Source organism: Chroicocephalus ridibundus, chromosome 6 (assembly GCF_963924245.1).
Source record: "Chroicocephalus ridibundus chromosome 6, bChrRid1.1, whole genome shotgun sequence".
NCBI classification, from domain to species: domain Eukaryota; kingdom Metazoa; phylum Chordata; class Aves; order Charadriiformes; family Laridae; genus Chroicocephalus; species Chroicocephalus ridibundus.
This window is the reverse complement of record NC_086289.1, coordinates 8,185,644-8,201,196: the sequence shown is the minus strand read 5'-3', so window position 1 is coordinate 8,201,196 and position 15,553 is coordinate 8,185,644. Positions and strand designations below refer to the sequence as shown.

Here is a 15,553-nt window from a genome sequence, read left to right as displayed (position 1 = left end):
AACATGCACATAGCGCATGCTCCATGCGTTTCCCAAATGACAAGAGTCATTTAGTGCATCAGCACCCACTGGACTGTAAAACTTCCCCAAAATGTTTATAATGCAACTGAAAATTCAGGACCCATGTACTGTTTCTTCCTCTGGGTCTTGCCATCTTTAGGAATCCCCAGGAATCCCATTTATTCAGCCTCCCAAAATGTGTCGTGTAGCATCTATCCAGAGCATAAATAACATATTCTTAACATCTTTTGTTGACAAGCACACAACTTGTGAGCAGAGAGAAGCAAATGACAAAAAGAAATGGCATCGCAAGTTGCAAAAGCCGTACTACTTTCAGCTACTAATTCTTCACCCCCGCTCAAAAGTGAAAATATTTTCTTTGCAACTATTTGAAAGACAAGTGAGCAGGTGTATTATTAAGGAGTAGCCTGCTCCACATCTGTACAAACACACACGTACGAGAGCAACTTGCGCAACGGAGTCACTCAAACTCTGCAATTTACAGAACATAAATGTGCTTTGTTTGTAACAATTATACGGAGGGCTACATGAAATGCATAATTAGCATAGTAACAACAAATGTTTACTCCATCACATCCCACCCTCGTGTTTGTTGTCTGACTGTGCATAATGACTGGTCTCAAGAATAGGCTGGAATTGGATTTTATATGGTTTGTCTTATATCGCAAATATCCTGAAGGGCTCGAAAGCAACAAGCTAGATGCAGAAGTACAGCGACTGCAGGTTTCTTTCTGCTCCCTCTGAAGTACATAATCAAGCCTCCCCTGGTGGCAGCGACACAGTGTCAAAGAAATAAAACAGCTATTAGAAAGCGAAAGGAAAGGACCTTCGGCAGGATCGTTGAGTCCAGCCCTCGCTGGTCCAAGCAGCACACCGTATCAAACTATTCCTGTACTTACAGAGTTCCATTTAAAACATAATCCATGTGCTGCACTTTATTCCTTTTCTATTTACCTCCACATTTAATTATGTGTCTAATTAGAGCTCAGCATTAAGGCCTGGTGGCTCGCTAGATCATTTCTTTCCTTGCTTTCATACGACTGGAGAACAGTAAGTTTAATATGCCATTGGTGCCACACTCGTGATTTTAAATCACAGCACAGGCTATTACCATCGCAGTGGCTACACTCTTTGCTGTACTGCCTTGCATCACCCAAGACAATACTAAAGTTATTTTTATAAGGGTTGTTTAGGTGCTACCATGGGTGATTAGAAAAACAGCCTCACCTGCTGTGGAGCAGATGTGTAGCATTTTGCTTCAATATGGGCAGAATTTCACTGTATTTCACCTTACAAAGGCAAAATTTCACCTGATGCGCCAAAGTTGCGCTTCAGCTTTAAAAGCTTCAGGGTCACAGAAGTCAGGGAGCGAGAACTACAGCTCCTTCTGACTCTTTGATACAATTTCAGCGCTCGCGCAAAAGAAGGAGCCGGTTAAATAAGCAACGCAATGTATGCGTGAAGGACAGAACAGGCGCAAACATAGCACATTGCTCTGAGCAGGACCAAATACATGCCTGATGTTTTTATTTAGTGATAAATGGGTAGACGGACAGCTATTCAGAATCAATTCTTTCTACCTATAAATGCAGACAGACTAGAGAGCTCTTCTTCTATGTAGGCTACGTCCATGCTAACATGAAATTTGGTGCCTCGGGAGAGAGCAGGAGTTCAGAGCAGCTGACGAGGAGCACCCTACATCTACTATACGTGCACTTCAGGGGCTTTGCTTCGGACTAGGTTTATTCGTCTGCCTCTCCCTCCCTAAGCATCCCCACTGCGAGTTCTTGGAAAGTTTCCAAAGGATCTAGGGCAGGTGCAAACCACAACATCCCCTCTAGTGGCAGGAACACACAAATCCGGAGCAGAGTTAACAGGCTACTTTTCTCCTAAAGAAATTCTCTCAGGAAAACCAAAACCCATCTTTCAGTCAGACCAAAGTCAAAAGTGGATTTGGGGGATTCACTCCAAAACTCCTCCACAGCTTCAAACCAAAACCCTAAAGCAGAACTTTCAGATACTTGGCTATTTTGCACAGAAGGCCCTGTCAGCTCAATGAGAAGAAAAAAATGAAATATAAACTACAAGTTTTCTTACCAGAATCCCTTTCAATTCTTTCATTGCACTTTCAGAGGGCTTTGGTGTTTCTGGCTGTAAACGAACACAACACATGCATGTTAAAAACCCCGTGAAATGGACCATGCCAGACTTTGTACTCCAAGACAGAGGTCGCACAAGGGTCTGCTGCAGAAGCGTGCAGTTGTGTTCTGTTCCTCTTCTCTCTCCTCTCATGGGCACACGGCTAACATTCAATCTGTTTTCTTATCTAGATGAAGGGAAGAGTCTTAGCTCGTAACACTGTGAATCACAGCCTATACATAAAGATTACGCTTTTGTGAAGATGGTAAGCAATATTTTATAGTAGCCACATTCATATATTAGTGCTACGTGTTGCATTAAAAGGAAGAAGTGCTGCTAAACACAGTCTATTTCTTGATTGCTCCCTTTACCCAAGTCAGTTAATTCCCTCTGTGCTTTTAGTTTCTCAGAAGCTGTTTGTTTACAAGATGTTTGCTTTCAGCTCCTGTGTCAGAGAAACTGGGCTTCTATTTCCTTACCGTTGGCTTCTCTTCTTTTTCTGTGCTTCAGATAGATGCTGCTCTAATTAATTTTATTCAGAATCAAGCAAAGCAAATGAGGTGAGGCAAATGTATTCTTTTAACTGTTTTACAGAAAGCCTGATCTATTTTCAGTGTAAATTACCGTACTTAGCTAATATTATTGCTCTGTTATGCACTCCAAACCTTTGTTTTAGGTCTGCTTGACTGGTTGACTGGTCTCAGATGAACTCCCTTTTTAATTCTGTCCATCATTTCCTCAACAGCTTGTCTCTTCAGATCCGTAACTTCTTCACCTGTTCCAAAAATCAAAGAGCATATCACATTCCAGATATGAACTACAAAGAAATAGTACAAAGGAAAAAAAATACGTTGAACAGCCTCCTAAACAGCTTGTTCGCAACATATAGCCAGTTACCACAATCACAAATTAGTTTTAATGATGAAACAGCATTTACATATACAATGTATTTAGTTATACTCCCTGCAGTAGGTCTTCCTGCCTGTATCTGTGATGCATATTGCTCACGTACTATCCAAACCCACGCTTCTTCTCAGTTTTATTAAAAATGTAAATGATAAGCATGAATATATAGGCTATTGTTCTCCCCATAAGTGGTCTGTTCACAGGATCTTCTTACAGGACCACTATCTTACCCTTAATTTTCCCCACCGCAAAGAGGCACTTGACCATAAATTGCATACATCTACATGATAGCAGAAACCAACGACCTCATCTCCAGTTATCAGGAATTCTAGTTTCTGGATACAGCACTATTAGTGATCTTTGCTACCAGCTAAACTGTCACAAGCTCTTCAAGGATAAAATGCCAATCTACACACACTGAGGATCCAGCCCCGGACTTTGCAAATGCCAAACTGCAGAGCCTGCAGAAATTTGGACAGAAGCAGGGCCCAGATCCTGAAAAACCTGAAGCTCCTATAACTGTTTAGGAACTGCAATTCCTGAGTGCTACAGGCTGAAGCACCAAGGATATGGCCCTGCTTCCACTCTCTCTCTTCACTGTGTCTCAGCAGAAATTTCCACAGCTTCATCAACACAGGACCAGTTGATAATGCCCCATGGCGCGGCCTATATGAAGCCCGTTACAGGCCTAAGCATGTCTCTGATTTCACATGGGTTTAAGAACCTTGCTGTAACGACATACCAACATCTCAGACCAAACTAAAACCACACATTTAAAGAAAACTGCATCAAGTTAAAGGGCAAAACTTCAATCCCATGAAAGGCAACGGTGGCTTTTTCAAGAGATTCAATATCAGGACTGCAAAGTATTCAGATGAAACGGGAAGCTGTGTGATGAACCTAAACAATACCTGTTAACTTATCAGTGTTCTGGATAATGGAACAAAAGACACTTAACATGCCATACCAAAAAGGGGGAAAAAAAGAGTACTTAAAGCAAATAGATGGAGAAATAAGGTCGATGCTATTCAAAGCTGCAACGTTGTACCTTATATAACAGGAATTTTAAATAGACTTTCGCTCTCTCACTTGTCAGGGTACTATTGATGATTCATAGAAATGCAGTTTCTGTATTGTAAGCTGATTTAATGTCAGGCTTTAATTTCACAAACAGGCTGTTTCAAATATAAAAGCTTAATTGGTGGTATGGGATAGAAACCACTCTTTCTAAGTCCTTAGCAAGGGTCAAAACAAGCCTCAACTTGGATATAACAACTTGATCAAGAAAGAACTTTCCCCTTTTTTATTTTTAAGAACAGCTCAACTATTAAGAGAAGAAACAGTTTATATGTGATTGAAGAAAGGTCAGAACGGTTAAAGTTCGCTAATAAATAATGAAAGAATGGGGTGTAGAAAACTTACAGTGAATTTCACAGTATTTCCTGCAATCACTGTTTATAGCAGTCCAACAAAGAGGTGTAATCAAAACATCTAGGATGCTTCAAGGTAAGGAAACTTGATAAATGAAGGCAACATAATTGACCTTTTACTGAAAGATAAGATTGACTCTTCATCAGAGATCTCGGTACAAGGTGACTTCTCTAATTATTTTCCCCCAACCAACAACCTTATTTCTCTCAGACTGGTAACCAGTTCACAAAGATTCCCCCAGGTAACTGCCCAAGTCACCCCTTTCCTCAGTTCCTCACCTGAAAAATGGGAGAGGTAATACTTCCTTTCCCCCACTTTCTGCCTGTTGGTCCCACCCATCAATCCAGTCACGCTTACATACCATTACAGTCTGCTAACAGCCATTTTTTCTTTAATAGTTATACCCTAACACCTATAATTTCAGCCAGGTTCCCTTCTGCAGCCTCCTCCTTTGTTTAAGTGGCAGCAAATGAGTTAAGCAATTCATTACAAACAAACTCCTGCTGTTTCAGAAAGAAGAGAGAAACAGCGAGAAAAACCTTGGTTATTTAACTGGCAATGCTTGTCTAACTCGCCCTGACTCTTCAGGCACTCATGATCATTTGTAAATCTGTACTTAACTCCTGTTCTCAACCTACTAAGTTTCCAGCTTCCATTAGCGACAATAAAATGCAATTTCAGCTGCTACTTTGCATGCAGAGCCACCTTAGTGCAAGATTCTGTTTTGTTTTAGGTTTTCGGTATTATTAAAGGATTAGCATTACAGTCAACTCTGAGTGGTAATTTCATAAGATATGAATTGGGGGATGAAAACTGAAGCATTTAACAAACCAGCTCTGTGGAGAGGCTCTAGACACAAGAAATCACAAACAAGAAGCCATTCGGAAAGTGGAAACTTCCCTGTATTATCCTGTATATAACCTACTCTCCGCTTAATGATCGCTGGGTTTCTGCTTCTGCCTCTTCCAGATAACCCGTGGAAGAGCAAAGCCCTGGACATGGCCTAGCCGCAGGTACATGCTGCAGTGTCTCCAGTGTAGAGGCACAGGTTGGGCCTCTCAACACTGCCATATACTGTCACGTCCTCCTGTGAGCCTGTAAGATACATGACCACCCTCTCCCCAAGGGAAGAAAAAAGAAAGAAATTTTTCTGCCACATCAGTGAATGAAATCAGCTCAGTGACACATCTGATGAGCATGAGAGCCAGAAGTAGGAAGATAAGAACTTTTTTCCAGTTGCAGCAAGTGCTTGGTCTTCCCTTAAGGGTTTTGATCTGCAGCCTCAAAAATTGTTCATACTAAAATCCATTTGGAAAAAAATAAATTGGATGCTGATCACCAGCTCAGATGTGAGGGCACAGATGGCTACAAGGGCTACGCAAATTTGCTTGGGATCTCGAGGAAGATTGCAGCACCGAAGCTAAAATCCCAAAGATGCCACGTCCTATCTCAGAGCACGACTGAGCTGCAATCGCTTTTCTGGACTGCAAGGTAGGTGAATGTGCTGGGACATGAAGAGCAGTTGTTAATGTTGACTATTATAAGCATTTACATCATTATCTGTACACACAGTTCATTTTCACTAGCTTCATCTGCAGTACCTAGTGAATAATCCGCATGACTCGAGAAAGGATGAGCCATACCTGACTCCTGCTGAGGGGGTTTCTCCTTCTTGCTCACGTTGGTGTTGGTGTGAGATCTCTTGCGAATCATAGACATGAGAGACCTTTGGGGAAAATGAAACTGCAGATTGTCATTCTGTCCTGTATTACACACCGTTAGAATGAACTTGAACACGACACACAAACAGCTTGCTTATACCTGATTATACAGCTACTTACAAAAGATTCATTTAACAGTTCCTGAATGCAGATGTGTGTACTGAATTACCCCCCACTAATGCCTCCCATCAAAATGCACCACAGAAATTTATTTCTTTTTAACAGACATTAGGCACAAATCAAAACACTCCAAGATTTGAATATTAAAAGACAGTGTCTCATTGTGACACATGACAAATTGAAGCTGCTCCGGCATAATAAAAGGAAGGAAGAGCTATGGATATTGAAGTGAAGTACTGTTCTCCAGAGGACACTTAAATATGGTGATCAGTATCTCCTCACCAACTCCAAGTTTGTAATTTTCTTACAGTGTCAAATAATTATCCCTTCAATACAGTCAAAACGTAAAAGTCCAGGCAAGGAAATAAGTCATCTTAAAGCCCAAGTATAAGCTCCTACAGGCACTTGATGTGTCCGTGGAGCCTGTCACTCCCTAATGAATATTGCTGCTTACGGAGTGGAGTCACCTCCCTGATATAAAGGGTCAAAACTCTGTCACAGAAAAAAGCAGCATCCAGTGCCGAGGCTCTGAAACCACCCCTACGCACGTAAACTTCACAGCGCCTGAAGGAAATATTCTGATTTAGCTACTACAGGCCTTGAAATGAATACTGTTATCTATTCCAAATAATAAAGGGCAGGGCACAAACTTAAACAAACCCCCCCCACAACACCCTCACACGTTTAATTCATGCTACACGCCAGTGAGAAAGAAGCAAGCCAGCCAGATGAGTTTAACAGACATAAAAGGAGCAAAAGACCAAACACAATTGTTCAGAACATTTTAAGTTTAGGTTTCCAAAAAGAAAGCAAGATGCATAAAGGGATGAATTCTCCCCACTAATCATCTCTATTCATGTATTTAACACAGCAGTTAACAACACTCCTGTATGGAATTTTTATTACAGAAGGTTAGAAAGTGTCATGAAAGTCCATTTATTTTTAAAACCAAGCAGTCAACATGATGATTAGCTGAGTTCCTAAAATTAACTAAGCACACTTTAGGGCTTAGTTAATTACTTTGGGTCTAACGCCTGATACATCATATATTGTTCAGCGTCTTTTACAGTCCTTTGCAAAAATCATGCATAATTTTGATAATTTTGATAAGACCCGAGACTGCTTGATGATGGGGTGGTGATTTTTTTGTTGTTTTTTTTTTTATTATTTTTTCTTTTTAAGTTATGAAATCAGTTGTGGGAACTCAACAGAGTCTGCATTTTCATCACCAGTATCCGACAGGAAGGGACACACAGTAATCCAACACATCCTTTGGTTCAAAGGGGTTTTCTTGGCAGTAGATTCTGACAAGCACTTCACAAGCCTATAATTATAGCTATCAGGTGAATAGAAAAAAAAATAGTCTCCCAAATTTAGAGGAGACAGGTATCCCTCCTCTTCCAAAGTCACAGTCCGGACAATTTGTCCCACTCTTCAAAATTGGTCAGGGTGTTAGTCTGCTGGCAGGTGGGGCACAGAGCGTGTCCTGCTTGTAAAGAGTCCAAGACAGATGGAGAAAGTCTTTTTTTCCTTTAAAGACATTCTTCCTGCCTGGATGCAAGCTCATGTAACGTCTTCTGCTTCAGCAAAGCATTAATGCTGTGACCCTCGATTTAAGCACTTACCGTATAGGGTTAGGAGGAGGGGGAGGAGGAAGAGGAGGAGGGGGCGGCGGTGGAGGAGGTGGTGCAGGATTTTCAGACTGCTGTATTCGTTTTTGAAGTTCATCAACTGCGCAAGTGCAATAAAACAAATTAGAGCGAGATTCTGGTTCCTCACATCTACCCTAAAATCCAACTCTGATGGTTTAAGCAAAAAAGCTACTAATTAACTAAAAAACAAACAAGACTAAATGACACAACTGCTAGGAAGTCCTATTTTTGGCAACGTTTTCTAGCAAGAACAATGACCTAGATGCACAGGATTCTCATTAAACCAGCTACCTCCAACCTGAGTTACTTTTGAAATGAAAATGACACTTTCCCTCACACAGGATTCTTCATAGAAGATGACAGAGCAGGGAAAAGTTGATCATATTCCTGCAACAGTCTATTTTAGAATGAACTAACATGAGATGAAAGAAATGAACATTTTCAGCTTCCAGACTTAATCTCTGTTTTGCTGATAGTCTGGGTTTTCCCCATAAAAATGGTCAAAAATGGGCGGTGGGCAGAATGGATTCTTCCTCTCCTGTTTTCGTGTCAGATCTAAAATGTGGAAATTACTTTCCTGCACTTGAAATGTTGTCAAATGCAATTAACTGGGGAAGGGCAGAAACAGAATAAAAAAAAGTCTTAAATGTCTAAATTACAAAAATTCTTAGCAATTGTTCTGAATACAGTAAGAATTATGGCAGAAGTACAGAATACGATTTCCAAAGTGGATATGCTTCTTTGTTCTCGTAATGATGGATTCAAATTAAAATTACAATCTTTAACGTTTCCTTTTTAAATTTAAAAAGGAAAAAAAAAAAATCAACTGAGTGACTTTAAATTACAGGTACAATCTTTACGCGGACAAATTCCTTCTGAAGCACGTATTCAGGTTATGTTTTGGAAAAGCGTGGCTATACGTGGAGTCTTACGTAAGGATGGGGCCTTTGGTGTCCTCTGATGGGGGCTCAAATGCTTCCCTGACCATACTTAGAACTAGCACCTGCTTAGGCCAAGAGCTGAACAAGGACTGGAAGCAAAGGCACATGCAAATACTTCACCAGCAACAGCCCCACATTCCCTATAGCGAGGCCACGCACGCCAGGGGCCCTTTTTAAAAGCAATTTTAAATCAAGAGCATTAGGTCAGAAATTTCCTCATTCAACAGATGGGATGATGCAGACAAGCCAGGCACCATCCTGAGAGCAACAGTTGCTCCTTCCGAAATATTCTGTGAATCTTTCCTGTCTGTATTCTTCAGGTGTTTGTTAGTTTAAATCTTAAGAGAAAGACACACACTAGCTAGCAAGACTGTTTCCTTCCTCTCAGTCACTTGATGTGAAACAAAATATTTGACTGAAGTACAGAGATTTAGACGCAAAATTCTCATGGATATGAGTCACAAAAGCCCACTGGATTTGTTTGGCTAACTCCCTTCGTAGGGCTCTGAAGGCAGGACTTACCTTTTTAGTATCCATTTAATAAAAACAAACAAAAAACCAAACAACCCACACATCCTCTCACATCAGCAGAAACTGTTTTCTCGCATGTCAACATGAAGGGCTAAATCATGTCTCTATTTTCACTGGTGTCTCCTACTGCAAGACTATTAAAGGGTTGGGTAGCTGGATAATTATGGGATGTTTTTGTACAATTCGTACAATGCAGACTCCACAGTCTGATAAATCACTGTCCACCTTCGCAAAACAAAACAAAAACAAACAAAAAAAAAAGAGAGCCGGGTTATCCCATTTTATTTATTTCTAAAACTAGGTAAGAAGACACCTTTTGACTGAATACGAAGGATCGTGTCTTTCACTCAGAAACCCACTCACGTGTATATATCCATCTGTAAGACTCAGGGCAATTTAACAACAGCATTTTTATACCTTACGGAAGTTTTACAAGGTTATTCTTTCACACACATTCTGGACATGACTGTTCTGTGGTTGAAGGCAGTTGCTGTCCTTTGTCTTGTGAAGCACAGGTCTGGATCTTGGCTACACAAAAACTGTTGCTTTTGAGGTCTCCAACGTAACACATATAATTCTATTAGACGTGCACCGCTCACCCCCCACACTGTACCTCTACAATGAAAATTATTACGTTATTTTACCTGAATGCTTTAGGTCTCTTGCTTTTTCTTCTGCGTTCTGACACTTAAGCTCTAGTTCCTTTTTATCTTCTTCCAAAAGTTCTAGTTGCTGTTTAAGGCGACTAATCTCCTTATGCAGCGCTTGATTCTCTAGCTGCTCTTCCAATTCTTTGATCTGCAGTTGGAAAACAATAATATTCATTACAATAAAAGCTATTTTCCGTCCTTCCTTTTGACAAATAACCCATTAGGGACAGTTATTCCTGAAAACTTGATGTTATAGTATGGCAGTGAAGTACAAGTCCCAGAAAGAGGACATTTTTGAATGAGAGCTGGACAGATTTTTCTGAGATATGTCAGAATTTTCTGTTATGATCCTCATTTGTTTTATCTCTTCTTCAGAATGTGTCTTCAGCTCCAAAGTGCTTAAGCTAGACAATGTTCCCTTTTTCTTTTTACAGAGTTTTTTAATTAGAACTTAATTTCAGAACATTTCTTCATTTGAAGCACGAGAACATTGACATTTTAGTTCTCTTCCTGACTGCTTCCACTGGCAGGTTGGTTATTTAAACTCCCTTGTCTCAACTCATGCAGATGCCAGTGGATAAATTACGGAATATCAGGTGTAGAGGCAGCCTTCAGGTGCAAAGTAGCAATCACTTCCCAACTCCCTAAATATATACATTTGGCTCTAGACTTCAAGGAGCCAAAGCTGTAGAGGTTTTCTATGAACTGGAAATTATTCTTCCAAAATACTCATTCAGAAGCATGTGAGATTACGCAGAGTCTTAGTGTTGCTTAGCACAGGAACTGCCTACCTATTCCTAGCATTACTCTACTACCAGAGTTCTAAGAACAGGCCTCGCAGCTAACAGAAAATTCCCCCCCCCCAGATACCCTTTTTATTACTCAACGTCCAAAATATTCTCCTGTCATCTCTTCTTCACTTCATGGAACTTGATTTAATGCTTGTAATTGCACTTTACGGCATCCAGAATAAAATATGTAACTAAACCAGAGCCTTCAGAGTGAAAAACCTTCAGGTTTTGTACTTCTGTCTTACAGTGACCCAGAATAAGGGAATCACAATCTTCTCTGAAGTACAGTTTCTGGATTGTGAACTCTTACGGGGGACAAGATCTCAAATACTTCTGAACATAACAAATACACGAGCATCCTTAAATTCAGGAGGCTTTCAAATACTTCTGCATGAGATGAAAAGTAATCCTGTTTTACCTTTTGTTGGTGTTGAAGCCTCTCTTCTTCTAAGGTATGGGTTAGCTTAGCGTTGTCATCCAAAGCCTTTAAAAGCTGTTGATCAGGAGCAGAATTTTGCAGAAGCAACTGACTTTGCCTTTTCATCTTGTTTTGTTCAATAAACATCTGCCAAAACAAAACACACCCCCAGCAAAAACAATAGTTAAGCACAGTCTAATGCTATCCTGGGAAATACGGCAATTGGAAAGAAAACAAAAAACCTGACATTGTGTTAATCTGGTAGATGCAGAGAGAAAGAGGGTGACAAGGAAGGGGAAAGGAAGTTCAAGAGCAAAATTGCAAGAGCTGAGCTCACACTGAAAGGAACCAGGTGTTTGCTGAGAGAACCTCCCACTGCTACACCTCAATGACCCACACATTGGCAGTGTTCAGAATTTAAATGCATCTCTGAATTTTGTTTCCTGGAAATAGGAACAAATGTGATCCCTATTCTCAGAGCTCTGGAGAGATTAAAAGAACTCTGGGTGGAGGAAAAAACATCTATGAATTCACAAGCTATCTCCTCAAAGGCATCTGCAAGCCTTGGCAAAAAGCCCACTTATTTGAGGGTTACCTGGATATGCAAATGTGGAGTGTCTTTGGGAAATGAATTTCAGTCCGTGTTTGTATAATCGGTGTATGCATTTGCCCCAGGAAAAGTCATTCCAGGGCGATTTCAGCCTTTTACTTCTGATGGTTGCATTTTTTCCTCTTCCCCAGTTTTATTTTTGATACACTGGTGGGGGTGCAGTGGGGAATCAAACGGTCTAGAGACATGACATTGATAAAAACATCACACGTTTCTCGTGGCTGCACCTCAGAGATGCAGAGGCTGCCAGCACACGCAGTTTCCACAAGAGAGATCTGCTCCTTTCAAACTGTTTAAGAACTTGGGGAGAAAAAAAAAAAGCTTGCTTCCTGCCAAAAAAAAATTCCTAGTGAATTTGTTCTGCATCTTGCCATCTCTTTCAGGTAGAAGGTTGTCCCCCCAGGCAACAAGGGTTTCCACTCTTGACACATTCAGCTGTGCCTACTCTTACAGCAGAAACAGGGATCGGGTCAGGCTGAGCTTCCAGGTGAGTGTGCGCGGGTCAGCAGAGCGTGCCACTTGTGGTGTGGCAGGAGAACAGAGAACAGCCTGAGAACGCAGACACTCCCTCAGAGTGTAAAACACTGTTGTACAGCTCAGCAAAAGCAAGAAGATATTTTAAGAATAAAGTATTAGAAATACAAAAGTTCCAGGAGATCTTTTCAGGTTCCTATACTATTTATTCACAAACCAAAATTAAAGATACAACATATGGCTTCATCCCATCCAGTGCTACTGCAATGCTCCATGATTATTATTTTATTTTTTTTAAATACGATTGAATTTTAAAGAACCAGCAGCTGATGCAGATTTGTGGCAAGCATTCCATCCCACTTCAGCTGAGTCTTCTTAGCAAGTGACTCTCTCTCTGCTGTACATCGAGACGGAGAAGCCTACTGACCGCGCTGACCTTTCCACTCACCACGCAGCCTGCTTGACCCTGCGTGCCAAGAAGAGTCAAGTGACGCGGCCTTAATACTAATAAAACCTACAATGAACACTTCATTGGGCAAAGCTGTGCCATGGGGGTAGGCAATAAAGGACTGGAAGTATTCGATGAAGAGGAAACAATGAATACAGGCTCTAGGACTATACTTAGTTATAAAAAAAAAAGGAAAACAAGTTTACGGCAATACACAGGGTACTGTGTCATGGCGCAAATGTGCACTGGACATCAGCTCCCTGTCCCACAATTCTGGTAGTCAAACCAATTATGCCTGCATTACCTTACACTAGTAGGGCTGTGGCAAAAACAATTCAAAGGCCAGAGAAGTTCAGAATCAAAGCTCCCCACCCGTAAAGGTTTGCCTTTATATCACAACTCATCTACTTGGCTAACATTTTATCTTCTTAAAAGAAACAGCATCTTTGAAACATTATACTTTAGAAAGGCCTCTAAATCGCTGCTAAAGAACTCAATGCTGTCTCAAAAGCCTCCTGCTTTCCCGTTAAGTCAGTTGGAAGTTATTTAACCCTGACAGAAAACATCTCTCCAGAAGACACCTTTAGCAAACATCGCAGTTTACCTACTGTGTACTTTCAAAGCAAAGTGAAAACCTGGGTTTCGTTTTTTTGGAATTTGAAAAGTATTTTGAGGTGATAATTCCAGGGTTTTGTTTGCTGAGTTTCTGCCACTAAAACCAACAGAACAGAGTTGTTCCAGCTTGAGGGAGCAGAAAGCTTGAGCAGATACTTCACCAAATGTAGAAAATTCATATTCACTTTGTTTCATGCTCCTCTGCAACAAAATGAAAAAAAAAATCCTCTTGAAGAATTGTGTGAAAACCTTTTCATTCAGAAGCTTTCACATGAAGTCCTGCATTTTCAATTAGTTTTATAAATTCATTTCATGACATTGCAAATATGTTCCTGCTTACAATAGATGCAAAATGTATTTCTCCACCACAAAAAAAAAAAAATAAAATTGTTGCTTATAACTTAATGCTGCAACCAGATACAGGGGAATCAATTTCTCACGGGGAGTCCCATCCGTTTCAGAAGTTACTTACACACATGTCCTTGAAGTATCAGCATATTCTAAACGCGGGGAACAAAACTAGACAAGATGGTCATAACAGATAAAGCAGGAAGAGAGCTGGTGATGAAGTGATTGCAAGTCTTTAAGAGGTTGCTCCGTGTGTTTGACACGGGACAAAAAAAGACCGTTAGAAATTAATTCTAATTTAAAACAATCAAGTCCTGCTGCAGCAGGGCAGAAATCTGACTGCCTGCACAAGCCTGAATATTAATTAAAGTGACTGCTGAAAGGACAAAACAGCTACTAACAGGATTATTTAGACTAGGTGGAATTTAACCAATTGATGGATTAGTTCCGACTTTGCCACCTGCTAGACAATTATCTGCAGAGTATCCCAATCAATGCTAGAAACTTAAGTCGACGCTGGAAGAATCTACTGAAACCGCAACTGCAACTAAAGGCAGATGACAAAGGACCACAGTTTGCTTACATTTACCATTTTCATTTACAAAATCTCCAAGTGTTGTGCAAACCAGCTACCTCTATTTCCCTCGTGAATTTACAAACAGAAGCTCTGAAGTGCAGGAAATATGGGATTTAGCCACTTTCCACTGCCCCAGAATTGGGGAGGGGGAAAGAGTAGGGAGTGAAATCCTGAAAATAACAGAAGTTTTTTTCCTTGACCCTAATGGGGCCACACCTCATTCTCAGACCGCTGCTCTAACCATTACCCTACAGAGCGTTCGCTGCAGCTGTTTTCTGTTTACACCAGAGCTGAAAAAGGAATTCTTCCTCATTAAAAAAGTTAGAAAGCAACTCTGTTAGTGTCAAGTCCCTGGGAACTTCGATCCTCGTTCAAGTAGCATTCGGGGTCTAACTGGATGCTTTCCAACTAACTCCTCGCCCAGGAGCAAAATGAGGCCAAAGGAAATGCTTTAATATCCGTATGTTGCTACATTTCCATCTACACATCATTTGGGTACTCACTACGTGGAATAACTTTTTTGTCTTGGCTACAGTTTGAAGGGAGAAGAATGTCTCAATACGGCAGCACTCCTATACTAAGTTAATCATTGATTGCATAAAGTAAAATAAAAATCAGTGGCAAACAGTACCCGCTATGAATAGAATAACAAAAGGTATGTAGCAAGGCAGAGTCTGATTTCAGCCCTTGTCAGCACCACTCCATCCCCTGCACATCCGAGGGAGAAATCAGTAAGTCATCCCCATGGAGCCGGAACCCACTCATTTACATTTATTATAGGTTACAGGAGTCTTTTGCATTATGTGTGGATTTTAGTTCAATGGCTAATCAGGAAAAAAAATATATATATACTCTAACTTTGTAACTGCTTAACTGTACTGTATTATTAAGGACACCTGGGCTCGTGAGCTTCACTGCATGTAAATATTACAGCAGGAAACAATGGCTAGTGGAGTTTTTTGATAGAAGAGTTGAGAAACAGATGTATCTTATTAAAACACATTAAGAAACACACGGTTTGGACACTGACCTAGAAATGCTCTCTCTACACAGGCTCAGTGCTGCACATCAGGCGATGATATCAGCCTCGTACGAGTTATAAATCCCTTGTGGTTTAGTGGGTTCATAGGTGTCTGAAGTGCTACTCAGGAAAAAAGCCA

The 15,553-nt window shown here is 40.6% G+C and overlaps 1 protein-coding gene across 4 annotated transcripts in view; it reads right to left on the bottom strand.

Annotated features, from left to right (window-relative positions):
- Positions 1–15,553, bottom strand: part of SHTN1 (shootin 1) — a 67,246-nt gene that overhangs the window by 12,236 nt on the left and 39,457 nt on the right. For all 4 annotated transcript variants that reach the window (XM_063338037.1, XM_063338038.1, XM_063338035.1 and 1 more), the window contains exons 9-14: positions 11,322–11,468; positions 10,107–10,260; positions 7,964–8,069; positions 6,141–6,223; positions 2,826–2,935; positions 2,119–2,172 (exon numbers count right to left, since the gene is read on the bottom strand). In XM_063338037.1, the coding sequence (XP_063194107.1) occupies positions 2,119–2,172; positions 2,826–2,935; positions 6,141–6,223; positions 7,964–8,069; positions 10,107–10,260; positions 11,322–11,468 (654 nt within the window). The remainder of the gene's footprint in view (positions 1–2,118; positions 2,173–2,825; positions 2,936–6,140; positions 6,224–7,963; positions 8,070–10,106; positions 10,261–11,321; positions 11,469–15,553) is intronic.